At 37.9% G+C, this 27,662-nt stretch overlaps 3 protein-coding genes and 1 pseudogene across 4 annotated transcripts in view; all 4 read left to right on the top strand.

Moving 5' to 3' along the window:
• The first annotated feature begins 116 nt into the window (after positions 1–116).
• Positions 117–4,134, top strand: LOC103948121 (cysteine-rich receptor-like protein kinase 25). Its single transcript, XM_048591051.1, is given in 9 exon segments — positions 117–759; positions 762–1,070; positions 1,153–1,257; positions 1,345–1,517; positions 1,660–1,870; positions 2,000–2,237; positions 2,329–2,479; positions 2,566–3,310; positions 3,403–4,134. Coding segments are annotated over 8 exon segments (1,992 nt in total). The 5' UTR covers positions 117–257; the 3' UTR covers positions 2,869–3,310; positions 3,403–4,134.
• LOC103948123 (cysteine-rich receptor-like protein kinase 15) overlaps positions 3,403–27,662 on the top strand; it is a 36,313-nt gene continuing 12,053 nt past the window's right edge. The window contains exon 1 of one of the 2 annotated variants that reach the window (XM_048591057.1): positions 3,403–3,487. The gene's annotated coding sequence lies outside the window, so the exon portion shown is untranslated. Of the gene's footprint in view, positions 3,488–6,388; positions 6,407–27,662 lie in introns of those variants that run through there. The other variant, XM_048591058.1, reaches the window with a different exon arrangement.
• On the top strand, positions 9,114–11,770 carry LOC108867300 (annotated as a pseudogene).
• LOC108866009 (cysteine-rich receptor-like protein kinase 10) lies at positions 17,808–20,791 on the top strand. Its single transcript, XM_048591351.1, has 6 exons — positions 17,808–18,849; positions 19,129–19,301; positions 19,443–19,653; positions 19,783–20,020; positions 20,109–20,259; positions 20,346–20,791. Exons 1-6 carry the CDS (start codon positions 18,042–18,044, stop codon positions 20,646–20,648), a joined length of 1,884 nt encoding a protein of 627 aa, XP_048447308.1. The 5' UTR covers positions 17,808–18,041; the 3' UTR covers positions 20,649–20,791.

Raw genomic sequence — 27,662 nt, 5'->3', positions numbered from 1 at the left:
TGGCATTGACTGAATTACAAGCAAAACCATGACCAACTGTGAGCAATTTCCTGGAAAATACAGCCAGTCGAAGGCTTTGTTTTTATAGAACTTTTACTGATGCGATATTAACTAATTTAATTCAACAGTCTTCCAAGAAACTACCTATCAATTCACAAAAATTCAATGGTGCTCGTACTCCGAGATTTTTAGCCATATTTCGAGCAGGAAGGAGAAGACTTAAGAGCTATATATAAAAGTTTCCCTAATCTTTTTCTATGATTAGAGATCAAAACATGGTTAATTTCCCTAGTATTCCGAAAACAATCTCTCTTTTTTTGCTTTGTTTTCTCATCACCCTCCTTTTTGATCTTGCTTATGCTGATCCTGATCCTCCATACAAGTTGTGCTCAGATGGTCGCGGTTATGTCGAAAATAGTACGTTTCAGAAAAACCTCCAGAGCCTGCTCAATTCATTTCCTTCAATTGCTTCTGTCTCCAAGCTGTACAATACTTCCGCCGGAATTGAACCAGATAGAATTTACGGCCTTTACATGTGCCTCAATTATGTTACGAATGAGATATGTCACAACTGCATCAACACCGCGCATTTAGACATTGTTAGGATTTGTCCCAACTCAACAGAAGCAGTTGTGTGGGAGGAAACGTGCCAACTGCGCTACTCCAATGTGAAGTTCTATGGTGAATTGAATGTGGCAGACAACATTGTGTCCGCTAACAAGAAAAACGTTTCAGACCCAAAAAAGTTTGAGAATACCGTAAGGAGAAGCTGAGGGAGCTTGCGAAGCAAGCGGCATATAATGCTTCAGCAAAAATGTATGCTACTGGAGATGTACAATATGAAGATAAAGTGATATATGCTCTTGTGCAGTGCACTAGAGACTTATCTGGAGATGACTGTGACAAATGCCTTTGGCACGCCATAGAAGACGTTTTGAGAAAGTATTATTTCTCCATTGGTGCGCGGCTTATGAGCCGGAGTTGCTATCTGAGGTACGAGTTGTATGGCTTCTATAATGGTGCAACTGAAGCTTCTATTTCCAGCTCTCCAAATAACAACAAAGGGGACGGTGAGTACTTTTAAGGTGTATGTCTATTTTGACGCTACAATGTTAAAAATTAACTGCAAATGCATAGTTGTTTCCAATGAAGGTAGAGGATGGCGGATCGGAATCCTTACGGTTGTGTCAGCATGTCTAGCCATACTACTTTTGGGTTCCTGTGTCTATCTTGCAATAAGAAAAAGAAACAAAAAGGGTAATAATAATGCGTTTGGAAATGCTTTAAAGCTGATCATCACTTTAATATATTTTCTGAAATCAGCTTTTCTTTCGATCTGTTCAGGGAGTAGTGAGATTTTAAGACAACATGTATCGTTCCCGGACCGAAGTTTTCAAGGCAGAAACCCGGAAGCTGAGGAATACCCCTATATCAGTTTGGCATCTATACATGCAGCTACGAATAAATTTTCTGATTCAAGTAAGCTCGGAGAAGGTGGTTTTGGGCCTGTTTACAAGGTATAAAGTAAAAGCAAATTGTTTCTTGAGCAAACTATGGACAAAAAGTTCACATATACGAAGATTAAATCGATATTTGTATTACTATCTTCCTCTTGTTTAGTATTTTCTGTTGTTTGATTTAAAATCTGGTTTTCCACAGGGTGTACTGAGTGACGGAAAAGAAGTGGCGATCAAGAGGCTTTCAAGCTGTTCTGAGCAAGGCTCAGTGGAATTCACGAATGAAGTTCGGCTGCTAATGAAGCTTCAACATAAAAATCTTGTTCAGCTTTTGGGTTTTTGTGTTGAGGGAGAGGAAAAACTGCTTGTCTATGAATACCTGCCAAACAGCAGCCTAAATCTCTTCCTCTTTGGTATGTTTTCTCATATGACCTCTCGAAAATTTCTGTATTTGGGATTTAACTTCAACTGTTTTATACTATTGCTAAGATTTTACAATCAGAAATATTTTAGTCTGTAAATTCTCCTCCAATGATGCTTAGATTCAGAGAAACGAGCGCAGCTTGATTGGAGTAGACGTGTAAACATTATAAGTGGAATTGCAAGGGGAATTCTTTATTTACACGAGGACTCTCGACTTCAAATCATCCATAGAGACCTGAAAGCTAGCAATGTTTTATTGGACGATGATATGAACCCTAAGATCTCCGATTTTGGCATGGCAAGGATCTTTGCAGGAAGTGAAGGCCAAGCAAATACGACAACAGTAGTTGGGACTTAGTAAGTGCTTCATAAGCATTTCTAAATTTTCTTTCCACTAGGAAACTTATGGTACTCAACATTTTGTTCTGGATTTTGGTATTGGAATCAGCGGATACATGGCTCCAGAATATGCAATGGAGGGAGTATATTCTGTCAAGTCTGATGTTTATGGTTTCGGAGTACTATTGCTTGAGATCATAACTGGGAGAAGGAACGCCGGCTTTCATCAAATAAAACGTGTTCCTAGCCTTGTAACATATGTAAGTTACTTCATGCACTTCTCTTAGAGCAAGAGTCTTTGCACTTAAACAGCAGCTTAATGCTTATCCAATTGACTATGATGCAGGCATGGAAATTATGGCATGACAGAAAAGGGTTGGAGCTACTCGACCCACTGCTGCTCGATTCATGTGATTCAAATGAGTTTCTAAGATATCTCCATATCGGATTGTTGTGTGTCCAGGAAGATGCGTATGACAGGCCAACCATGTCTTCTGTTGTTGTAATGTTGAAAAGTGAAACTGTAACTCTTAGCCAACCCGAAAAACCTGCTTTCACCACGGGAATATTCGCTGACCATTACACTGAAACAGATGCTAGTAGTAGCTCTGTTAATGGTCTAACAGTTTCTAACGTCATGCCACGATAACACCATAAGATTCATGAATCTGCACAAAGTTGAAGCTTTCCTGTGGTTTCTTTGTCATGAAATTCCACACATTAAACATGTACTAAAATTCAATTTTCTGGCACTGTTCAATAAAAGTGAAAGGGCGATAATACCCTCGATTTCTTCTTTGCTCTACAGTGGAAAGTCGGCAATGATCTTCCCAGCCACGCGTCTTTCCTCGTATGTTTGTCTGCTTGGACCGCATCTTTTTAGCTTTACCCTTCCACTTCGTTTTTCACCTTCATTCGTCCGTCTTTTGCTCTCAAATCCTTTCTTTTACTTTCGCAAAATAGTCTCACAAGAGATCCTGCGTTTGATTTTTTTTTTTTTTCGATTTAGTTTCCAGTCTCTCCCGGTATTGAATCCTTTGTTATTCGGCGTTTTGTTCTCATCTTGCCATCGTCGGGGCAAGAACTTTAAGGTTAGTTTGTTCTCAATGTTTTATCCTCATTTTGCGATCTCTAGGCCAAGAAATTTAAGGTCTTTGTTTTTGTTTTTGCTACGGATCTGCAGGGTTGCGACAAATTTTTGTGAAATTGGTCACTAATCGCATGCTGCCTCTTCAGATTATTGACAGAGAAATTATATTGAACTTGTGGTAAGTTTTAAAACAACTACGTGTAATTTTCGATTCTCAGTTTGTATTTGTTCTCAATTGATTCAAGGCATAGCATTAGAAAAAAAATGTAATTATTGGGGGTTTTTGTTTTTGGTGGATTTAGAGTTTTGTTTAAGTTTTATTATTTTGGAGTTGAATTTGGTTGCTCCTTGGCTGTGGGGAGAGAGGACTGGTGCGTCATTTGGTGAAGAAGGGTTGGGGAAAGAGACAGGGGGTGTAAGGAGTGTGGTTGCAGATGAGAACTATCAATTTTCTATCTTTTCAATTTCTACAGAGCACCCATTTCCTTCCTGCAAATGGGTCTTACAAACTTCCACTCGGTTCTATCAATTTTTAGTATAAAAATATGGTTTTTCGTTAAAGTGAATAGTATCGTGGGCTTTTCGTTAAAACTCCCTTAAAACTATACATTGTGATTGCAGGTTTTTAAAAACTTGACCTTCGCAGATTGTTCAAAAAGAAAGCAATTATGCTATTGATCAGTATAAAGACGCAACAACAAAGTTAGAAATAAACTGTCTCACATGATATATTTTGGTTTGGGTTTGTAATGTGTGATTTCCGATGTGGATTAATTACTTAACTGATTTTGGATTATGATCATTGCATGTTTTTTCGTTTCGTTATTCTTTATTTTGCCAGCATTTTCTACAAATCTGTTTTATTGTGTTGGTGTGAAACTGTTTACATTATCAGACTGTTTTAATTGCTTTGCTATTGTCTTTTTATTTTATTTTTTTAATTTACATATATTTCTTATGTAGGAGTTATATGGACTTGGGGGACAAGAATTATAAATGCAATTATTGTGTGCTTATTGTTAGTTAAAAGAATCAAACAAACAATGAACCTATAATAAGTGAGGGATAACTCACTTCGACCCTGCCTCTATTATTTGTCTTGCATATTCTCATCTCAAAAGCATAAATTTACATAATTATCAGATTAAAGGTTAAGATGAAGAATTCCACTTTACTCAGAACCCGACAATTGTTTCTTCCACGACCCCCAACTTTAAAAGTCTTTGTTTGAATTGTCTATCCAACTTTTGATTTTGAGATCAGATTCCTGCTTAAAAGATAATAATTGTTCAAAAAGTGAGTGTGAGACTTTAAAAGTCTTTGTGTGAATTGTCTATCTAACTTTTTATTTTGAGATAAGATTCCTGCTTAAATGATAATCATTGTTCAAAAAGTGAGTGAGATTTAAATGTCTTTGTGTGAAATGTCCTATCTAACTTTTGATTTTGAGAAGATTCCTGCTTAAAAGATAATAATTGTTCAAAAAGTGAGTGTGAGATGACTCATCTCTACCCTACCACTATTATTTGTCTAGCCACCCCATATTCTTCATGGTTCATTGGTTTTCTTTTGTCAATATTTAACGTTTAAATTCGATTTTTGGTAACATTTTTTTTTAGGGGAATTGGCTGTTACCAGTATAGATAATCATTATCTTCTTTTGGCTTGTATACCAATTGTTTGCCTGACCATTAACAAATTCAGAGGAATACAGAAGTATTAGTAAAATTGTCTCTACTACAGATATACCCTCTCCACATGCCCTAATTAGCCAAAGTACACCTTAATGATACAGAAATGGTTAAATCTATCCATGTACTATTTCCATCACTCATTACCCGGATTTAACAATTTTTCTAATTCTAAGATGTTTTTTGGATCAAAGCATATGGACAAGGTGTATCGTTGGTTGGAGCATTTGTATCCATACTTTTAGATATCCATCTTAAACTTCTCAATAAACAGTTGAATACTTGATGATGTATATAGAGCAAGCCAAAAGAAGAAAGTTTTTATCTATATATTGGTAACAACGAATTCCTCTGAAGAAAAAAGATGAAAATGATGACATCTGAAATGCTTGATCAAATTACATTCTCTATATTTTGCAGAGAAACCAAACCAAAGATATCTGATCCATCTTAGCACATCTAATATCCCATTCTTATATGGCAACTTTTTTTTTAAGATTAATCACTCCACAGATTTTAGACAAATTTATATTCACAATTTCCAATTTGACAAAATACTTTATTGCCCTGTGTTATCTTTTGTGATAAACATATGAATGCACAAAAACAACCATGCATGCCTTACCCATTTAGATAGGCATTTGTATCCATGTTTACACATCTATCTTAAATGCTGTCTTGCAAAATCCAGTGGTTAAGTCCAAGTTTACTATCTAATGTGCTATTATATACTTTTAATTGGATACTTTGTTTACAATTTAATAATTTGATTGCCCCTTTAGTTGCATAAACTCAGTAAAATTTTGAGGTTATAGACACTGAACTGCTGAATCTCTACGGTTTCTTTTGTTTTGTCCAATTGTTGTCATTATTCGAATTGGGTAATTTAAGGTTTTTTACTGTATTTATTTATTTACTGATAAATTAGTGGGTCTAAACTCTTAATTGAACTGAGGAAAACAGAGAACTAGCAAAGCTTCATAGAGAACATGCACCAGTTTCCTGCCATCCTGATCCTGTATTTATTCCTTCATTTGGGTAACACAGCTTAATGAAATAAAATTTCAAAAATATATTAAGAGTATAATTTCACGCTTTTGATTCGAGTTTAAAAATAACATTTACATTCAGTGTGTCTTTTACTCAGTGGATAAACAACCTGTAAATGAGCTTGACTGTGTCGAATTGAATGTTTTAGTGCCCACGACCTATTTGATAAAAGATAGCGTCAAAACTCCTCCAATATGTGTTCAAGGTGTACCCCTTCTATTTCTAATTTATATTGTTTCCTTACACTCAAACCATAACACTAAATTCCCAATTTCTTGCCCATAATGATGTGTCTTATATCTCATGGAGAAGCTCTCAAGTCCACCGCACTGGCCCAACTTTTTTGCCCACTTCAGGTACTGCTTTTAGCATCAAAATCCTATGCATGTCTAACCTTTCTTAGCATTTTCAGTTGTTTTAGTGCAATGATGTGCATGAATTAATACAACATAAACTTACATAGTTTGTGAGCTCAACCATTGAGGTTTCTAACTGGGTTTTGATTGTTTCACTAAACTTTTATACGTTTCAATTTTATTGTTTGGTAAAACTTTTATGCTTCATGGTGCCTGTGAAATATAAGTTCACCATTGGTACATAATTAAGATTGGATATCGTTGATTCGTTCAACGCTCTTGATTGTTATTTTCAAGCCAACTACTACATTTTCCAACGAATTTACAAAGAACAACCAAGCTGGATTATATAGCCAGATTCCGTTAAATTATATCACTATTGGTATTCCAGCTGCCCACCTTATAGAAATTACAAGGTTTGCTCCACTCTATACTTCTTTGATACATTTAATTCAAATTCGTATATTTAGGTAAGAAACAAAATTTTATCTATTCCTTGAGTTAGGCAGAGTTGTAAATAGATTGAGTTAAGCAGAGTTGTAAATATAACTTTCTACATGTTTTATGCTGTTTAAAACCCGCAACATCGCGCGGGCACCGTTGCTAGTGTTATCTATACCACAAAGTTTTGCCTAGTTCTGTTATGTGAATATTATTAACAAGTACAGAATACTGGCAGTTTAGCTGATACAAATTGCTAAGAACAACTGGTTTATTCCTTTCGAATGAGAATTAAAATTGTGACACCAAGCTAATAAAGCTTCTTGCTTTGCAAGGGTCAGGAGAGGAAAATTTAGTGTATGCAGCATCATCCTTACTTTACAAATGGACGCCACGACTTGAACCTATGGCCTTTCAGTAACAAGTCACAAAGGAACAACCTCTCTGTTGCGCTAAGGCTCGTCCTCATTTCTAATGAGAATTGATGGTTTTTATTTATTTTTGAATCGTTCTAATGGATTTGATTCATGGAATTTGAGTTCATTTCATTTTTTTTTTCTCTTTATTTATTTATTTATTTTTAAATTGCGTTTGTTTGTCAACCTTTACCCGAACCAACCTGGAAATGGCACTGATAGCATGTTTACTAATCTGTAATAATCATTATGATGGAGTCCACTGGCAGCAAATTAAAGCTAGATTTATCATAACTTGACACCAGGTATAAAACTATGATATCATTAATAATGCTCATTGATTTGAATTCACTGTTAAGATGGCTGTAATTGTATTCAGGTTCAAAAGTAGTCAACATAATATAAAAAATTAGTAATTAATTAACGACTAAAACTAGGGGCTGCTTAATCTAGAAAAGGGATCCTCTTTGGATCCTTTCTTCCTAATCCATTAAATTAGAAAATTTGTACCGTTGAAATTTGATTGAATGGCTACAAATGGGGATTCACTTTAAAAATTATATTAACTTCAACCATTAGATCATATTTTAACAGCACAGATTTCCTGAATTAATGGATTAGGAGTAAAAAGGATCCCGCTCCCTTAATCTGATGTTTCATTTGAAATAAGCTGATTTGGAACCTTGTTAATTTAAAATTCTCCACGTCCAAGTCGCCCCATGAGAATTTGAGCGGTCAAACAAATAGTTAAATAAAGAGACACAACTTTGTCTAGCCAATCCTTAATCTCACACTTTAATCAAGTGCTATAAGCATGACTTAATTACATGTGATCAAGTTGCAAAGTCTTTGATAATTCAACAAGTCAAATCGAATATAATAATTTTCTCCACAAAAAAGTCGAATAATACTTTGCTACTCAAAAGATGTGTAGGAGTTCGTACTTAAAACTGTTTGTTGTTGATTTATAGGACTTCATGCTTATAATAATAATTGTCATATTATAAATCATTCTATAAAGATCACGTTTGCAAGAAGAAAAAAAAAATCAATTAAAATTAAGATCGTTTAGTTATCAAACTGTATAAGAACAAATGAACGGAATTGGTAAAAGTATTACGAACCGTCTATTTATTTGATACAATAGTTGACGAAACGACCTTAATTTTATTTAATTTTTTTCTTTTCTTTTTGCAGACTTTATAGAGTGATTCATAATATGAACGGTTCTGATTATAAGCATAAAGTGTTGTATTCGAACACAAAAAAATTTTGAGTAGGAGTTCCTACTCATCGCCAACATTATTTCAATTTCTACAGGTCCATTTAACCTTGATTATATCCTATCTTCCTATGGCACTCATCACGTCGTTATCTTCACCTCCAATTGTTTCTGCCAAATTCTATGCTAAAGTCCAAACAGCTTATACTAAATTACTAGTACTTTCATGGTTGCTCCTTTTAAGTAGAATGGTCAAACAAATAGTTGGACGTGCACTAAATAGACTCTAGATGCATGAACTCTAAAATGGTCACATTTTAATACAAGTATTTTAAGCATACCTTACATGCGACTAAGCTGCAAAGTCTTTGTTTAATCAACAGTTAATCATATCATTTGAATACCATATGCTATTCCTGGTCTTTATCAACCTGCAGATCATGACTTTATTCAGCCGGCTTGCGTCTACGATCAGCAAGGAAGTTTCCGCCTTGTAATCAACGGTTAACCAGATGAAAGCTAGTAGCCGGAACTTCACTGTCAAAACTGGAAAGTTATCAAAATAAATCATCAAATTGTTTCTTGCCATTGGCCTAATTCTGTGTTCACTGTGAGCCCTTTCTAGAAAATGGATAAAGATAAACTTCTTGTAATGCCTTTTGCAATTATTCTGCTGTTGATGCCAGCTGCCCTTTCTGCTACAGATCCCCTTATAAGTTTTTGTTCAGGTGGTGACAGAGATAGCCAATTTGAAACCAATCTCGAGCGGCTACTTGAGTCATTATCTTCCCACACTTCCCCCGCAGGAGGTTTCTACAACGATACGGTTGGAGATGGACTTGACATAGTTTATGGACAAGCACTTTGTAGATGGGATGTCAACTCCACAGTTTGCCAAAACTGTGTCAATGAAGCAAGGCAGGAAATCTTCAAGAGTTGCAAAACAACAGATGCAATGATTTGGTACGAGCTATGTCAAGTTCGATATTCGTACCAGATGTTCCTTCAACTAATGGTCTACACCGGAAAGTATCCGGACAAGAACAATCAGGAGAAGAACGTATCAAATCCACATCATTTCAATGATATATTGAACTTTTTAATGATAAACCTCTCTGAAGCAGCCGCGTTTAGTCCCTCCAAGAATATGTTTGCAACTGGGAATATTAAATTTTCAGGAAAGGATACAATTTATGGCCTACAGCAGTGCACTAGAGACATTTCTGCAAGTGACTGCCATAGCTGTTTAAATTCTGCTCGCACAGATCTTTTGGGATGTTGCTCTTCTCGACAAGGGGGAACTGTCGTTAGTAGGAATTGCAATGTGAGGTTTGAGCTGTTCCCCTTTTTTAACGACACGTCAAATTCTTTGGTAATCTATCCACATTCCAAAGGTTAGTGACTTGAAAGTTTTCTTATGTGAATTAATCACCTGTGCATGCACATTTTTCATGGTAAATTGTAGCTCAAGGAAGTTCGTCCTATTAAAAAGCAGGGGACAGATTGAAGAAGGGGAATGCAATTTTACTTGTTTCTGCATCCATAATACTGTTAGCAGCCATTGTATTTTGTGCTGTCCATCTCCGGCGCAAAAAGGGATCAGAGGATGTCAAAGGTACATATATCAAAACTAAAAACTTACACTGAATTTTGTAGGATTATCTTGTAAGTTTTACTTATGATTTTATTTTATTTTTTTTAAATTTTTTTTGCAGATGAAGAAAAAAACGAGCACGTACTATTACAAGATTTGGCAAGCCCCACTGGAATCACAATCTCAGAAGAAGGGATGTTCATAATTTCTGAAGAGCTGGCCTTCATGGATCTAGCTACTATAAAGATAGCTACGAATGACTTTTCGGATTTAAACAAGCTTGGACAAGGTGGGTTTGGTACTGTTTACAAGGTAATGATATTATGTATTATGGTTCTAAGTAGGCTTAATTATACAATAGTATTGATTCAATTATAGGCTGAAAAATGTATGTCATCTGATTTTTGTCAATATTCTTTCAGGGTTTGCTACCAGATGGGAAAGAAGTTGCCGTCAAAAGACTGTCCTTCTTTCAGGGTTTGCTACCAGAGGAGGATGTCAGGAGAGGAAAAGCTGCTTTTGTACGAGTTCATGCCAAATAAAAGCCTTGACGTTTTTATCTTTGGTTTGTTCATCTTACTCTTCTGCTATAATGTTTCTTTACTTTTACATTTATACATCATACGGACACTTCACATGATAAATTGTACTAAATTTTCAGATTTGGAAAGACGAGCTGAACTCAATTGGAAAATTTATTACAACATTATTGAAGGCATTGCTAGAGGGCTTCTGTATCTTCACGAGGACTCGCGGCTTAAAATCATTCACAGGGATTTAAAGCCTAGCAATGTACTGTTGGACTATGAAATGGTTGCCAAAATATCAGACTTTGGCATGGCAAGGATATTTTGTGAGAGCCAGAACACAGCTAACACTAAAAGAGTTGTAGGAACACTGTGAGTTTGCTTCTTACAGCTCCCATATTTATCTTTAGAATATGCTAATGCTTATACTCGATTCTTGAAACAGCGGTTATATGGCTCCAGAGTACGCAATGGAGGGTCTATTCTCAGTCAAATCTGATGTCTTCAGCTTTGGTGTAATCTTGCTAGAGATTATTAGTGGGAAAAGGAATAGTGGGTTCTATCTCACAGAACATGCCAAGACACTCCTTGCATATGTATGTCTCTTTGTCCACTTTGATTACTTAGCTTAATTTCTGTGAAATTAAAATATTTTGCGGCTTAAATAATTGATAGGCATGGAGGCTATGGAAGGACGGAAAACAGTTGGAATTTATTGAGCCTTCGTTGATGGAAACATGCCCAACAGCTGAGGTTTTGAAGTGCATGCATATTGGTCTTTTGTGTGTCCAGGAAGACCCTGCGGAGAGACCTACAATGTCAACTGTGGTTGTATTGCTGGGAAGTGAATCGATAGATCTTCCTGAACCAAAGCAACCGGCAATATTTGCAGTACGAAGAGTTGCCCCAATCAGTGAGTCTACAACTGATCCTGCTTCAAATGGGCTCACTCTTTCCATCATTTCGCCGAGGTGAACTAGCTCTGACTGGAATTCCATTTTGCTTCCTCGAGGCTGGTTCGAGTACTGCTTGAGGGGGCTCAAAAGTGGCTGTATATGTTGCTGAAATAAAAACAAAAACTTAATAACCCCCAGTGAGTTAGGATCCTCTGGATCATCAAGGAATTCAGAAAACGTACCTTGTGTATTAATTCTTCTTTGCTCTCTTCGTTTACCTTGTGCCATATTTACATAGAGTAATGTGTATAAAAGAAGGCTCTTTGTCCAACTTCCCAAGCAATTTTAACATAGAAGGTAGAATGTGTCATGTTATATTGTGTTTTATGTATTCAAATTCACGCCAACCAAACAACAAGACGATGCACTTCTCATCCCCCTTAGAAAAAAACACAAGATTCATTTTCCTTTCACTTTCATTACGTGAACCAAATGAGGCCTTAGGTTAACGAACCTAACTGAGTTTCTCTTGTAGTTGAAGATAGTTATAGTCAGGACCTGTAGCAACCAAAAAATAAAAAAAAAACGTTTCATTTAATTCGAAGATGAATGAAATGAAAAAGTGCCAAAAGAAAAGTTGAGGGTGTGAGTAATGTGATGTATAAGAGTATGCTAAGTCTAGAATTCGAAACTCTTCAACAAAAAAAAAAAAAAACAAAAAAGTGCAACAAGATAAAGTTTTAAAGCTTTTGGTCGTGAGAGAGTGCATTCGTTAGTTTCAAAGCCAAAGACAGGTCAATTCGATACTTTCAATGTAATGTTTGGGACTCATACGGTAAAAAGAATTGTTGAGTTCATAAAAAATGTTTATACAGCTTTGAGCTTTGTTGGTTTTTTTTCTGACTAAGATGAAGGTCGTCGCATCATCGACCTCAAACCTATGATATGATATGATGATCCCAAGGACCACATATCTCGAGCAAGTTCTTATGGGTCAATATATATTCTGTATCAAGTGAATTAGATTTAAACAGAGAATGCTGATGATGATTATGGAAGAATACTTAGAAAACTTGAGGAAGAAGAGAAGCAAAATTCCGATCAAAATCACAGAGAATATGCCTCTGCAAATTCTTCCATATATTTTGGGGCACTCACTGAACATATGAGCTCATACAAAACAACAATATAACCGTTGGGAGTGAGAGAGAGAGGTACAACTCTAGATTCAATCTTAGTCATCCATTCTACACTACAATGACATTAGAACACTTGTCGCATATCAAACCCCGTGAGACTTAACTAACGCATTACATTTTGATCACATAAGCTCAGCCTATGAGCTGAAGCATTACACTAATCAAAACTTGTAATCTTCTTCATATCAGTTCATCAATTTGTACATCAACACTCCCCCTAAATTGTGAACTGATTTCACTCCCAATAGCTCTCTGAGATGACAGAATTGATCTTTGGCAAAAGCATTTGTGAATATATCTGCTACCTGTTCTTTGGTTGAGCAGTACACCAAGTCAATGATCTCATTCTGCAAAACCTCCTTGATAAAATGATACCTCCTGTTGATGTGTTTAGTCTTCCGGTGAAAAATAGGGTTCTTAGTGATTGCAATGGCAGAAGTGCTATCACAGTTTAGTGGAGTCGCAATGTCGAGTTAAAAATTTGACAATAGCGACCGAAATTCCAATGACAGCTCCAGAACCAATACGAGCATGCTCGCCAACAACGGATTTTGAATGAACAACAGCACCAAACTCTTATGAAAACTGTTGGGTCGATGCAGGCAGACTTGTGGAAAGACCCACCTCCGTTATGCCATTGTTGGAATTCTGGATGAACGGTCGGAGCACCGTCCTCTGATCATGAAATACAGAGCAGGTGCAGAAATGGTTAGTGACAACTGACAAAACAGATGTTGTCTCAGAGACATTTTCACAAGCACGTTCAGGGCATGCCAGACGAAACAGACGACACAGAGGAACTATAACTATTTCCAAAGCGCAACGGAAACAAGCTTTGAACGCATTGAAGATGTGGCGAGTAGCCGAATGCCGCTGCAAGGCTTCTCAGAGCGACTGCCATTGACTGAGGTCCGAAGAGGGAAAGCCCGTTTGTATTTGAACCTGCGTATCCAGTATCCACCGTGTTTGACCGGAAGGGCTTTTGTAATGGAGGGTATCTTGGTCTCCTAATTTTACGTTGGGCCAACATACATAGGTGTTGAGCTTTGGGCTTGAAAGTCCAAGCCTATAGATTATTGAGAACATGTGCAGGTTGGATTGGAAATTTCGATTTTGATCAGTTCTCACCAAGTTGGCAACGAAAATTTTCAATTTTGGTGCACCCGAATGGAATTTGACATTCAAAATTCTGAAATAATATGGATCGTAACTGGGATGTACAACTAAAAACTTTAATAATCTCAATATATTTTATACGAACGTATTAAGGTTTCAAATTATTTACGCTGATTAACTTTATGATAAAATAAATACGATCTAATAACCATATAGGGTATATTGTAAAAAAAAATTCAAAATGTTGGGCATATTTGTCACATCCCCGCCCGGGGCGGATCACTTCCCGACCCTGCTCCACCACCGTAGCACGATATTGTCCACTTTGGGCCCCCCAGCACACCCTCACGGTTTTGTTTTTGGGAACTCACACGAGAATTTCCCAATGGGTCATCCATCCTAGGAACGCTCTCGCGCGCTACTTGCTTAACTTCGGAGTTCCTATGGAACCCGAAGCCAGTGAGCTCCCAAAAGGCCTTGTGCTAGATAGGGATGAGAATATACATATAAGGATCACTTCCCTGGACGATGTGGGATGTCACAATATTCAAGAGCCGAACTATTTTTGAAACGTAAGTTACCAACTTTTCTGAATATTTTATTGTTTTTTATTTATTATCATTATTTATTTATGGGAGTTTTAATGAAAAATCCGCGGTATCGTTCACTTTAGCGAAAAATCACATTTTTACACTAAAAATTCAAATATGGTACTATTCATTTTACCCTTTATTTTATCCTTATCATTAAAACTCAAAGTTTTCAAACCCTTTTCATTAGTTTTTCTTTTATTTATTATTATTTTTACAACAGAATTGAATGAAAATGAAACTCATAATTTCAATTAGATTTTTCTGAAAATCAGGCATGCATACATGGAGAGTAGGCTAGGCAATGAAGTTTAATTCTTGTTGTGTGACCTATTGGACATGCTAATCTCGCATGTATATATAAAAATAAATAAACCACAGAAAACATGTGTGACTATTATATTATTTGATGGTTTGTGGATGTCTCTGTCATTATCTATTAGTTTTGAGATAATATATCTTTCAACTTGTGGCGTGGCATTAACCGAATTACAACTAGACCTGGCATTTTGGACCCAATTCGTTAATATTAGTATTTGGGTGGATGCTTAACGGGTGGGGTTGCTAAGGGGTGAACCCGTTAAATAACGGATCATTTTGGGTCAATCCGTTAGCATTCATTAATTGAGGATGTTTTAGTAATTTCAGTAAAATCTTAACAACAAAAAATTAACTATGCAAAAAAAAAAAAATAATAATAATAGTTGTTAACGGGTGAAACGGATGACCCGTTAGCTTAACAGGTCGGATTCGGGTGACCCGTTAACCTTAACAGGTTGGGTTCAAGTGACCCGTTAACCGAATAGGTCGGATTGAACCCGACCCGTTTACAGGTTTAATTACAACCATGACCAACCGTGAACAATTTCCAGGAAAATACAACCAATCGAAGGCTTTGTTTTCTTAGAATTTTTACTGATGTGATGTTAACTAATATAAGAGAGTTTTAACGAAAAACCTATAGTACTATTCACTTTAACGAGAAACCATATTTTTACACTAAAAAATCAATCATGTTACTATTCACTTTACTCTTTATTTTGTTCTTATGTTAAAACTAAAAGTTTTCAAATCATTTTCATTAGTTTTCCTCTAATTTAAGTCAACAAGTCTTCCAAGAAACTACCTATCGATTCACAAAAATTCAATGGTGCTCGTACTCCGAGATTTTTAACCATATTTCGAGCAGGAAGGAGAAGACTTAAGAGCTATATATAAAAGTTTCCCTGATCTTTATCTATGATTAGAGATCAAAACATGGCTAATTTCCCTAAATTTACGTTGGGTCAACAAACATTGTTTGAACCTGCGTATCCAGTATCCACCGTGTTTGACCGGAAGGGCTTTTGGAATGTAGGGCATTTTCGTCTCCTAAATTCACGTTGGGTCAACAAACATTGGTCTTGGGCTTGAAAGTCCAAGCCAATAGATTATTGAGAACAGGCGCAAGTTGGATTGGATATTTCGATTTTTATCACTTCTGACCAAGATGGTAAAGAAAACTTTCAATTTTGGTGAACCCAAAGGAAATTTGACCTTCAAAATTCTGAAATAATATGGATCGAAACTGGGATGTACATCTAAAAATTTTAATAATCTCAATATACTTTATAAGAACGTATTAAGGTTTCAAATTATTTACGCTGATTAACTTCATAATAAAATAAATACGATCTAATAACCACAAAGAATATAGGGTAAAGTACAAAAAACTACCTCAACTATTGGTGTCACGACACTTTCATACCTCATCTTTAGAATTTGGTTCAATGTTATACCTTCCGTTGCTTAGCCGTTTACTTTTCATTTAAATGCTGACGTGGCTTGATTCGAGATCTACTTTCTATTAAAAAATCATTAAAATATGATTAAAAACTAAAAAAAAAATATTTAATATATTAAAATAATAATAAAAAGTTAAAAAAAAAAAATCATCAGTTCGTCTCTCCCCTCCCCCTCCTCTCTCTTCTCCCCATCTTCATTTTCTTCCCCCCACCTGCAAACCCAAAAAAAAAAAAAAAAAAAAAAAATTGAAAACCCAACAACCCCCCTCCAGAAGAACAAGAAGGAGAAGGAGAAGGAGGAGGAGGAGGAGGAGGAGGAAGAAGAAGAAGAAGAGGAAAAAAAGGAGGAAGGAAAAAAAAAAAAATTTCCTCCCCCCCCCCCCCCAAACCCACGTCGGTGCAGAAGAAGAAGAAGGGAGAAGGAGGAGGAAGAAGAAGAAGAGGAAGGAAAAAAAAAAAAAATTTGAAAACCCATCAACACCCCCTGCGGAAAAAGAACAAGGAGGAGGAAGAAGAAGAAGAAGAAGAGGAAAAAAAGGAGGAAGGAAAATTTTTTTTTTTTTTTTTTTGAAAACCATTAACTCCCCAGCGGAAGAAGAACAAGGAGAAGGAGGAAGAAGAAGAAGAGGAAAAAAAGGAGGAAGGAATCCACCATTCTCATCTATTCTCCACATCCTCTTCCGCACCCATCCTCCACCTTCTCTGCGCACCCATCTTCCCGCCGACGGGATCTGGGTTTTTTTTTTTTTTTTTTTTTTTTTTTTTTCTGGGTTGCGGGAGGGAGAAGAGTGTGGGTGTGGGTGTGGGTGTGGGGAAAGACAAATTGGAATTTTTTTTTTTTTTTTTTTTTGTTGGGATTTGCAGGTGGGGGAAGAAGATGAAGATGGATAGAGGAGGGAGGAGGGAGGAGGGAGGAGGGGGGAGGGGAGGGACGAAATGAGGTTTTTTTTTTTTTTTTTTCTCTCTATTTTTTTTATTATTTTAATATTTAAAAAATATTAAATAATTGTTTTTTAGTTTTTAATAATTTTTTAATAGAAAGTAGGTTCCGAATCAAGCCACGTCAACACTTAACAGAAAAACTAACATAAAAATTGACGGAGGTATAACATTGTCACAAATTCGTAAGATGCGGTATGACATTGTCCATTTTAAAAGATGAGGTATAAAACTATCGTGACCCCAATAGTTGAGGTATTTTTTTATATTTTACCCTAGAATATATTGTAAACAAAATTCAAAATGTTGCCCATTTTCAAGTGCCAAACTATTTTTGAGACATAAGTTACCAACTTTTCTGAAAGTTTGATTGTTTTTTGTTTTTTTTTTGTTACGACAGAATTGAATGAAAATGAAACTCATAATATCAATTAGATTTGTCTGAAAATCAGGCATGCATACATGGAGAGTAGGCTAGGCAATGAAGTTTAATTCTAGCTGTGTGACCTATCGGACATGCTAATCTTTCATGTATATAAATAAATAATTAAACCACAGCAGAACATGTGTGACTATTATATTATTTCATGGTTTGCAGAAGTCTCTGTCATTATCTATTAGTTTTGAGTTAATATATCTTTCAACTTGTGGTCTGACATTTACTGAATTACAAGCAAAACCATGACCAACCGTGAGCAATTTCCTGGAAAATACAGCCAGTCGAAGGCTTTGTATTCTTAGAATTTGTACTGACGTGATGTTAACTAATTTAATTAAACAAGTCTTCCAAGAAACTACCTATCAATTCACAAAAATTCAATGGTGCTCGTACTCCGAGATTTTTAACCATATTTCGAGCAGGAAGGAGAAGACTTAAAAGCTCTATATATAAGTTTCCCTAATCTTTTTCTATGATTAGAGATCAAAACATGGCTAATTTCCCTAGTGTTCCGAAAACAATCTCTCTTTTTTTGCTTTGTTATCTCATCACCTTCCTTTTTGATCTTGCTTATGCTGATCCTCCATACAAGTTGTGCTCAGATGTTCGCGGTTATGTCGAAAATAGTACGTTTCAGAAAAACCTCCAGAGCCTGCTCAATTCATTGCCTTCAAATGCTTCTGTTTCCAAGCTGTACAATACTTCCGCCGGAAATGAACCAGATAGAGTTTATGGCCTTTATATGTGCCTCGATTATGTTACGAATGAGACATGTCACAACTGCATCAACACCGCGCATTTAGACATTGTGAGGATTTGTCCCAACTCAACAGAATCAGTTGTGTGGGAGGAGACGTGCCAACTGCGCTACTCCGATGTGAAGTTCTATGGTGAATTGAATATGGCAGACAACATTCCGTTGGCTAACAAGGAAAGCGTTTCAGACCCAATAAAGTTTGAGTATACCGTGAGGGAGAAGCTGAGTGAGCTTGCGAAGCGAGCCGCATATAATGTTTCAGCGAAAATGTATGCTACTGGAGATGTACAATTTGAAGATAAAGTGATATATGCTCTTGTGCAGTGCACCAGAGACTTATCTGGAGATGACTGTGATAAATGCCTTCAGCGCGCCATAGAAGACGTTTTGAGAGCGTTTTATTTCTCCATTGGTGCACGGCTTTTGAGCCGGAGTTGCTATCTGAGGTACGAATTGTATGCCTTCTATAATGGTGCAACTGAAGCTTCTATTTCTAGCTCTCCGAATAACAACAAAGGGAACGGTGAGTACTTTTATAAGTGTGTGTCAATTTCGACGTTACAATGTTATAAATTAACTGCAAATGCCTGGTTGTTTCCAAATGAAGGTAGAGGATGGTGGCTCACGATCCTTACGGTTGTTTCAGCATGTCTAGCCATACTACTTTTGGGTTCCTGTTTCTATCTTGCAATAAGAAAAAGAAACAAAAAGGGTAAAATACTGCTTTGGGAAATGCTTATTTTAGAGCTGATCATCACTCTAATATGTTTTCTGAAAGCAGCTTTTCTTTTGATCTGTTCAGTGAGTAGTGAGACTTTAAGACAACATGTATTGTTCCCAGAACAACGTCTTCAAGGCAGAAACCCGAAAGCTGAGGAGTACCCCTATATCAGTTTGGCATCTATACATGCAGCTACGGATAAATTCTCTGATTCAAATAAGCTTGGAGAAGGTGGTTTTGGGCCTGTTTACAAGGTAAAAAGTAAAAGCAAACTGTTTCTTTAACAAAACTATGGACAAAAAGTTCACATACGAAGATTAAATCGTTATTTGTAGTACCATCTACCGCTTGGTTAGTATTTTCAGTGGCCTGATTTAAAATCTGGTTTTTTGAAGGGTGTACTCAGTGACGGAAAAGAAGTGGCAATCAAGAGGCTTTCAAGCTGTTCTGAGCAAGGCTCGGAGGAATTCACAAATGAAGTTCTGCTGATAATGAAACTTCAACATAAGAATCTTGTTCGGCTTTTGGGTTTTTGTGTTGAGGGAGAGGAAAAACTGCTTGTCTATGAATACCTGCCAAACAGCAGCCTAAATGTCTTCCTCTTTGGTATGTTTTCTCTTATGATCTCTCGAAAATTTCTGTATTTGGGATCTAACTTCAACTGTTTTATACTATGGCTAAGATTTTATTCTCAGAAATCTTTTGGTCTGTAAATTCTCCTCCAATGATGCTTAGATTCAGAGAAACGAGCGCAACTTGATTGGAGCAGACGTGTAAACATTATAAGTGGAATTGCAAGGGGAATTCTTTATTTACACGAGGACTCTCGACTTCAAATCATCCATAGAGACCTGAAAGCTAGCAATGTTTTATTGGACAGTGACATGAACCCTAAAATCTCCGACTTTGGCATGGCAAGGATCCTTGCAGGAAGTGAAGGCCAAGCAAATACGACTACAATAGTTGGGACTTAGTAAGTGCTTCCTTTCTAAATTTTCCTTTCCACTAGAGGGAAACTTACGGTACTCAACATTTTGTTCTGGATTTTGGTCTTGGAATAGTGGATACATGGCTCCAGAATATGCAATGGAGGGAGTATATTCCGTCAAGTCTGATGTTTATGGTTTCGGAGTACTATTGCTTGAGATCATAACAGGGAGAAGGAACGCCAGCTTTCATCCAATAAAACGTGTTCCTAGCCTTGTAACATATGTAAGTTACTTTATGCACTTCTCTCGGAGCAAGACTCTTTGCAATTAAACAGCAGCTTAATGCTTATCCAATTGATTATGATGCAGGCATGGAAATTATGGCATGACGGAAAAGGGTTGGAGCTACTCAACCCACTACTGCTCGATTCATGTGATCCAGATGAGTTTCTAAGATATCTCCATATCGGATTGTTGTGTGTCCAGGAAGACGCGTATGATAGGCCAACCATGTCTTCTGCTATTGTAATGTTGAAAAGTGAAACTGTAACTCTTAGCCAACCCGAGAAACCTGCTTTCACCACGGGAAGATTCACTGATCATTATACTGAGACAGCTGCTGGTAATAGTTCTATTAATGGCCTAACAGTTTCTAACGTCATGCCGCGATAACACCATAAGATTCATGAATCTGTACAAAGTTGAAGCTTTCCTACGGTGTTCTTTGTCATGAAATTCTACCCATGTTCTCGATAGCACAAAGTTTTTCTTAGTTCTGTTGTGTGTATATTATTAATAAATACAGAATACCGGTAGTTCAGGTGATGAAAGTTGCTAAGAACAATTGGTTTATTCATTTCTAATGAGAATTAAAAGCGGGACATCAAGCCAACAAGGCTTCCCGCTTTGCTAGGATTGGAAAAGAAACATCTAGCATACGCAGCCTTACCCTTACCTTATAAAGAGACTGTTTCCAAGGTCCATGATCTTTTGGTCACAAAAAGCAACCCTTGTCACATCCCGGCCCGGGGGGACCACTTCCTGGGCCCGCTCCACCACCGTAGCACGATATTGTCCGCTTTGGGCCCTGACCACGCCCTCACGGTTTTGTTTCTGGAAACTCACATGAGAACTTCCCGATGGGTCACCCATCCTGAGAATGCTCTCGCGCGCTACTTGCTTGAGAACTTCTTGATGGGTCACCCATCCTGAGAATGCTCTCGCGCGCTACTTGCTTAACTTCGGAGTTCCCATGGAACCCGAAGCCAGTGAGCTCCCAAAAGGCATCGTGCTAGGTAGGGATGAGAATATACATTTAAGGATCACTCCCCTGGGCGATGTGGGATGTCACAATCCACCCCCCTTAGGGGCCCGACGTCCTCGTCGGCACACCACGGCCAGGGTTAGGCTCTAATACCAAATTGTCACATCCTGGCCCTGGGGGGACCACTTTCCGGGCCCGCTCCACCACTATAGCACGATATTGTCCGCTTTGGGCCCCGACCACGCTTTCACGGTTTTGTTTTTGGGAACTCACACGAGAACTTCCCGATGGGTCACCCATCCTGGGAATGCTCTCGCGCGCTACTCGCTTAACTTTGGAGTTCTTACGAAACCCAAAGCCAGTGAGCTCTCAATTGATTCAAAGCATAGCATTAGAAAAAACATGTAATTATTGGGGGTTTTTGTTTTTGGTGGATTTAGAGTTTTGTTTTAAGTTTTATTATTTTGGAGTTGAATTTGGTTGCTCCTTGGCTGTGGGGAGAGAGGACTGGTGCGTCATTTGGTGAAGAAGGGTTGGGGAAAGAGACAGGGGATGTAAGGAGTGTGGTTGCAGATGAGAACTATCAATTTTCTATCTTTTCAATTTCTACAGAGCACCCATTTCCTTCCTGCAAATGGGTCTTACAAACTTCCACTCGGTTCTATCAATTTTGTTAGAATCAACAATTCTGTGGAGCATTTTTGCAGTGAATTTCGGCGACCCATTTGCCTTATTAGTTTGCAATTATATGGTATTTTAAAAAAGTTCAAAAATTAACTCACACATTCTCCACAAGCACCTGATTCTTCAAAATTTTCCAAAAATGGAGAACTGAATCACCCAATTTTCTTAATCAAAGAAAGAAAAAAAAATAATCAGTTTTCTTTTTGGTCAAATTCGAAGACCCAATGAAGAAGTGAATTTTCTCAGAGGGGGGAGATAGAGAGCGCAGCGGGGGACTGACCTCTAAACAGCAAAGGCAGAAACGAATCACTTGATTTTTAAACTCCAATGATCAGGAATCTTAAAAACTTAGCAGTTTTTCTGAATGTGTTTTCTTTATCTTTTGGTTAAAAAATATATCTTTGTTAATCAATGTTATGAGGGTTATTCACTGAGTGGTGTAATGTGTTTAAATCTTTTTTTTTTTAATTACTTTTGGCTATTCTTTTTCACTTCCTTTGTATCACTTAATTTTTAAGGTGTATTTGTCACACCCCAATCGAGGCCAGGGCATGCTGGCCGTCACGTGGAAGTGACGTAGCCATGTGCACAGTGCGGAAGCTAAAAACAGTAATATAAAAGTACGAATAATTTAAAACTAGCAAATATAATGTGATAAAGTATGTGCTAGCTAAAGTAAGACGCTGAATTCAGAGCTTTAAGCCTACAGCAGTCCAAAAGAAACGATACAACAAAAGTGCACCCGAAGGTGACCCTACGTAGGTGAGTGTCTGTCAGAATGCCGGGACGTCCTCCGGGAAAAACCACCAAACCCGCTAAGCTACTAGAACCTGGAGGGGCGCAAAACAAAAGCGTGAGTGGGCAAAAACAAATTCTTTGAAAACCAATTCATAAAATACATTATAACCCCTCGCCGTAAAACCTGTATACTTCCCAGAAAAATAAACACATATACGTAGATGTACCAAATCATGCTCAAGGTATGCCATCACAAAACTTCATAATATCATGCATGTGCTCAGGTATAAATCACATCAATAGCATAATAAACTGACAGCCGGAGTCCCCTAAGTGACCTGTACGGCTGAATCTAGAGCTCAAATCTCAAACTTAATAACTAAACCTGCCCACGAGTCGGAACCACCTATAGTGGTCTGTACGACAGGCCTGGGTGTAATACATATTAACGCTCTAGTGCTACGATCACGTGAAGGCTGTGCGAATAATCGCGGGTCACCTACGAGTCGGAACCACCTAAAGTGGTCTGTACGACAAGACTGTGCACCTAACTTGGATTCAAGCTGAGCGTGTGGTGCGGAAGGTGAACAACACGTGAAGGACTGTGCCCTACTCTGGGCGGGAGCACTAACACCGGGGGTGCAGGTTATGAGCTCTCTAAGCATTTCTAACCGCTATTTAATGCAATCGATAAATAACGCTTACCTGGCACTTACCTATGCCTCCACAGCACCAACATATAAATATATATGACATTTGCATAAATGAGTATGTAATTAAACGTATATGCCACTAATCATGCATAACCATCAATCATATAAAAGAATGGCATAAAACGAAGCATTTATACTTATTCTGGGAATTTATATGTATATAGGTATATACGGAAAACAAAAGCCCACTCACTGGTATGTGGAAGGGTCGTAGCCCCCCTGCCTCGAGTGTGCACGCTCGTCCTCGGGATACGTATCACCTATATGCGAATTAACTATAAAAACGTTAACTTTAAAGCACATAACCGTCCGTTCAAAATAACTTCTCATACATTGCTCAAAATAGACAAATGAATATACCAACGTGATCTACACAACCTCACGATCACACCCATAATTTTAAAATAATTTTTGGACTTCCCACGCGCCCTCACGCGCCAAGACAGGCACGGACCCACGCGCCCCCACGCGCGGCCACGTGCCATGCACACTGACGGCGTCAAGTGACGCCGTCAGGAATATTCCCTTAACCCAACGGAATATTCCGTTAAACCTAACTGACGCCGTCAACGTCCGTTAGGAATATTCCGTTAAACCTTAACGGAATATTCTCCCTTCTTCTCCGGCCAGACCCCCTCGCCGGCGCCGTCGCCGTCGCCGGAAAACCTGCAACTTAGGTTTTCTCGCTCGTTTTTCAACCGTTTTTCAAGATTCTTGAACCAAAATGACGCTTAGACCTAGGAGAATCACGATAGACTAGTTTTAAGGGCTAAAAACTATGCAATCATACCTGTCCACGAAATAAAAAACCGGCCAACTTCGTACAGGACGATCCCGACGTCCAAATTAGCCCAACGAGCTACTCCCAAGCTCCTGGGAACCTCACAAAGACATCTACGAGCCTAAAAAGTCCAAAAACCAGCTAGATTAAACTTGCATGAATAGTAACCAAAACCGAGCTCGTGAAATCGATGTGAAAACGTCAGAGTTCCTACCTGAAAATGGTACCACTGGACTCCCCTCGGCCTCACGAGTTCGATGGTGCAGTTGGTTCCCTCGATCTGTGCTGGTTTGGGTGAGTTTGGTGTTTGTCCGTATGTTTATGGTGATAGGAAGGGAGAGAGAGACACGGGAGAGAGAGAGGAAGTGACAGAGCGTGAGGGATAGAGATAGGATGTGTGTGTGTGGTCCAACTTTGGCCAACACCACACAAAACAACCAAAAACATAATAAAACAAACTAGGGGTAAAATGGTCATTTCACCTATGCGTTCGATGATGCGAGAATTATACGCACACAAATTAAACCCTCTTTTTGACAATTGTAGTATAGATATAAGTAGGGATCGTTCTTAACCGGGGATTAGGAGGGATTGCAAAATCACTTGGAAACTGACTCAAAAACGTAAAATAAAGTTTAAAACGCTAAACTACACTCAAAGATTGCAAAACTAAACATTTAAAACACTAAAACAAACGAAAGGACTCAAAACAGCCCCAAAACACTCAAAACTGCCTTAAAAACACAATCTGGGCAGTTTTGAGCACTTTGGTGAATTTGGACGAATGTGTGTAATAAATTGAATCAAAACACTTATAAACACAAACTAAGACACTTTAACACTAAACTAGACTCAAAGAATGCAAAACTAAACACTTAAAACACTAAAACAAACCAAAAGACTCAAACAGCACCCAAAACACTCAGAACTGCCTTAAAAACACTTTCTGGGCAGTTTTGAGCACTTTGACTACTTTGGACGAAATTGGGTAATAAAATGAATCAAAACACTTAGAAACACAACCTAAGACACTTTCTAACTAAGTTGGACACTAAAGTAAGGGGAGATTGAGTTTTGGACGAAATTAAACTAATTGCACAGATTGTATTTAAAAAGAGATTGTAAAGATGAATGTGATGGAATTGAATGGATGGGATGGCTAGCTAAGGGGTTCATCTCCACACATGTTACACTTGCATAATAAAAAGATTTCCAATTGCATTTCAATAAACCATGAATTCTCAACACCCCAAGTTAACCGTGATGCACTAATTAACCTTCAAATCTTCCTAACGTTATTGAATTGGATGATTGCATACGACAACCCAAAACATTCCCCACAAGTCCCCTACATGATTGCATAATAGAGATACAAGCAAGAATCATTACGCTCTATGAAAATTATAAGTGTTGACGAGGCATTCGTTACTATGATTGCATGAAACTTATGCCAAGAATTCGTTTAACGCGATTGTTTATAAGCAACCTCCACTACTTGTGAATATAAGTTCGTAACTATTAGGTGAAACTCACTTATATTCTAGCGTCATATTCATGCATGAAAATTAAGCGTATACTCTCAATAAACATACATAAATAAGTTATCAATCAAACAGTTAAACAAATTGAATCCACAACTTATGAAACGCAATTAGAAGCAATCAAATCAAAATGCAAGCATAAACATATATTTCGAATCCCCCCCTAGCCAAGGGGGGGTTTAGTTCCTCATACGTACAAAACAAAGAGAATTGAAATTAAACATTGGAATCGAGGAAAAGAAACACCTAAACATTCCAACAACTCAAACTTGAATTGTATGAACGTTTAGGCACTCTTCTCCTCCTCTTCGTTGTAGCACAAAGTCTAAGGATAGGTTTGGAGGGATGGGGAGTTATGGATGGTGTAGAATGATGTGTTTAGGATAGGGATGGATGTAGGGGACCTCAAGGCTTCTTTTTGGGCAGAAAATATGAAGAATGGTGAAGTATGGATGTGTTATAGAGAGGGGATGAATTTCTGGCGTGAATGGTGAATGAATTGTGTATGAATGGGAATGAATCCATTGTGGCTGCAATGGATGCTTATTTATAGGTGAAAAGGAGGGAATATGACAGCTAGGAACTTGGTGGAAATCTGGAATGGTGATGGGAGATGCATGTGGCTGATTTATGCATGTGATTAAAGGGTAATGACAGCTATGATATGATGATGAATGCATGTGCAAAGTTGGTTGAATGATTGTGGGTGCATGTGGCTGATTTATATGAAGGGAATGCATGTGAGTGACAGCTAGATATGTTGATGAATGCATGTGGAATGAATGTGTGAATGATGGCAGATTGTGTATGTGAATGATTAGGGTGAATGTGCATGTGCTTTGACAGCTAGGTTGAATAAATTAAACGGAGTGCATGTGGCTTGGCTGGAATGATTGGAATGCAATCTGAAATGGGATGTGTTGGTGTGAATTTCTGGTACAAAGGGCCTCCTTTGGTCTTCAATTTCGTCCATCTACTTGGCTTCAAGTATATGCAATCCATTTAACGCCCCAAACTACTCCAAAATGCACCAAAATGCACCCTTTTGCATACTTTGCCCTTAGAACCTGAAAACACACAAAAGAAGCATAAAGGACTAAAATAACTAAAGAAACATAACATAAATGCACGAGAACAAGCCATTTAAGTCGCATGAATATGCTCCTATCATTCGATAGTTTCGGGACGGGGTGTCACAACCTACCCACCTTAATAGAATTTCGTCCCGAAATTCAAAACAACCAAATAACAACCCCTAGTAGCCAAAGAACAATCTAGGATACAAATCCCTCATCCGATCTTCTGTCTCCCACGTCGCTTCCTCGATTGAATGGTTCCTCCACAAAACTTTCACTAACTTCACCGTCTTGTTCCTCAGAACCTTCTCTTTCCAATCGATGATCGTCACCGGTTCCTCGTCATATGTCAAATCTGGATTAATTTCTAACGGTTGAGGGGGTATCACATGAGATGGATCAGCAACATAATGTCGGAGCATAGACACGTGGAAAACGTTATGCACTCTAGCTAGCTCCGGAGGCAACTCCAACCTGTAAGCTACCTCACCAACTCGCTCCGTGACCATGTAGGGTTCGATGTACCGGGGACTTAACTTGCCTTTCTTCCCGAATCTCACTACACCTCTCCACGATGAAAGTTTCAAAAATACCCAATCTCCGATCTCGTACACTCTGTCCGTAGCATGCCGATCCGCTAAGCTCTTTTGTCTGTCCTGTGCTGCTTTCAGATTAGTCTTGATTACCTGAACGTTCTGAGTAGTCTCCTCAACAATCTCCAGACCCACTAAAACTCTTTCTCCGACTTCTGACCAACACAATGGTGTGCGACAAGCTCTACCATACAATGCCTCAAATGGTGCCATGCCAATGCTCGAATGAAAACTATTATTATAGGCAAATTCCATCAAATCCAACCGCTGGTGCCAAGCATCACCAAACTGCAACA

The sequence above is a fragment of a genome, unplaced genomic scaffold (genome assembly GCF_019419815.1).
Source record: "Pyrus x bretschneideri cultivar Hongxiangsu unplaced genomic scaffold, Pyrus_bretschneideri_v1 Contig33, whole genome shotgun sequence".
NCBI lineage: Eukaryota > Viridiplantae > Streptophyta > Magnoliopsida > Rosales > Rosaceae > Pyrus > Pyrus x bretschneideri.
The sequence above is the reverse complement of the archived record's forward strand: the minus strand, read 5'-3'. Positions and strand labels throughout refer to the sequence as shown.

What these genes read in the sequence shown, in the direction of transcription:
- LOC108866009 (XM_048591351.1), top strand. Translation starts at nt 18,042, where the DNA reads ATGATTAGAGATCAAAACATGGCTAATTTCCCTAGTGTTCCGAAAACA. An exon ending in GAATAACAACAAAGGGAACG is followed by an intron (nt 18,850 to 19,128) that starts GTGAGTACTTTT and finishes TGATCTGTTCAG; the next exon opens with TGAGTAGTGAGACTTTAAGA. An exon ending in GTTTTGGGCCTGTTTACAAG is followed by an intron (nt 19,302 to 19,442) that starts GTAAAAAGTAAA and finishes GGTTTTTTGAAG; the next exon opens with GGTGTACTCAGTGACGGAAA.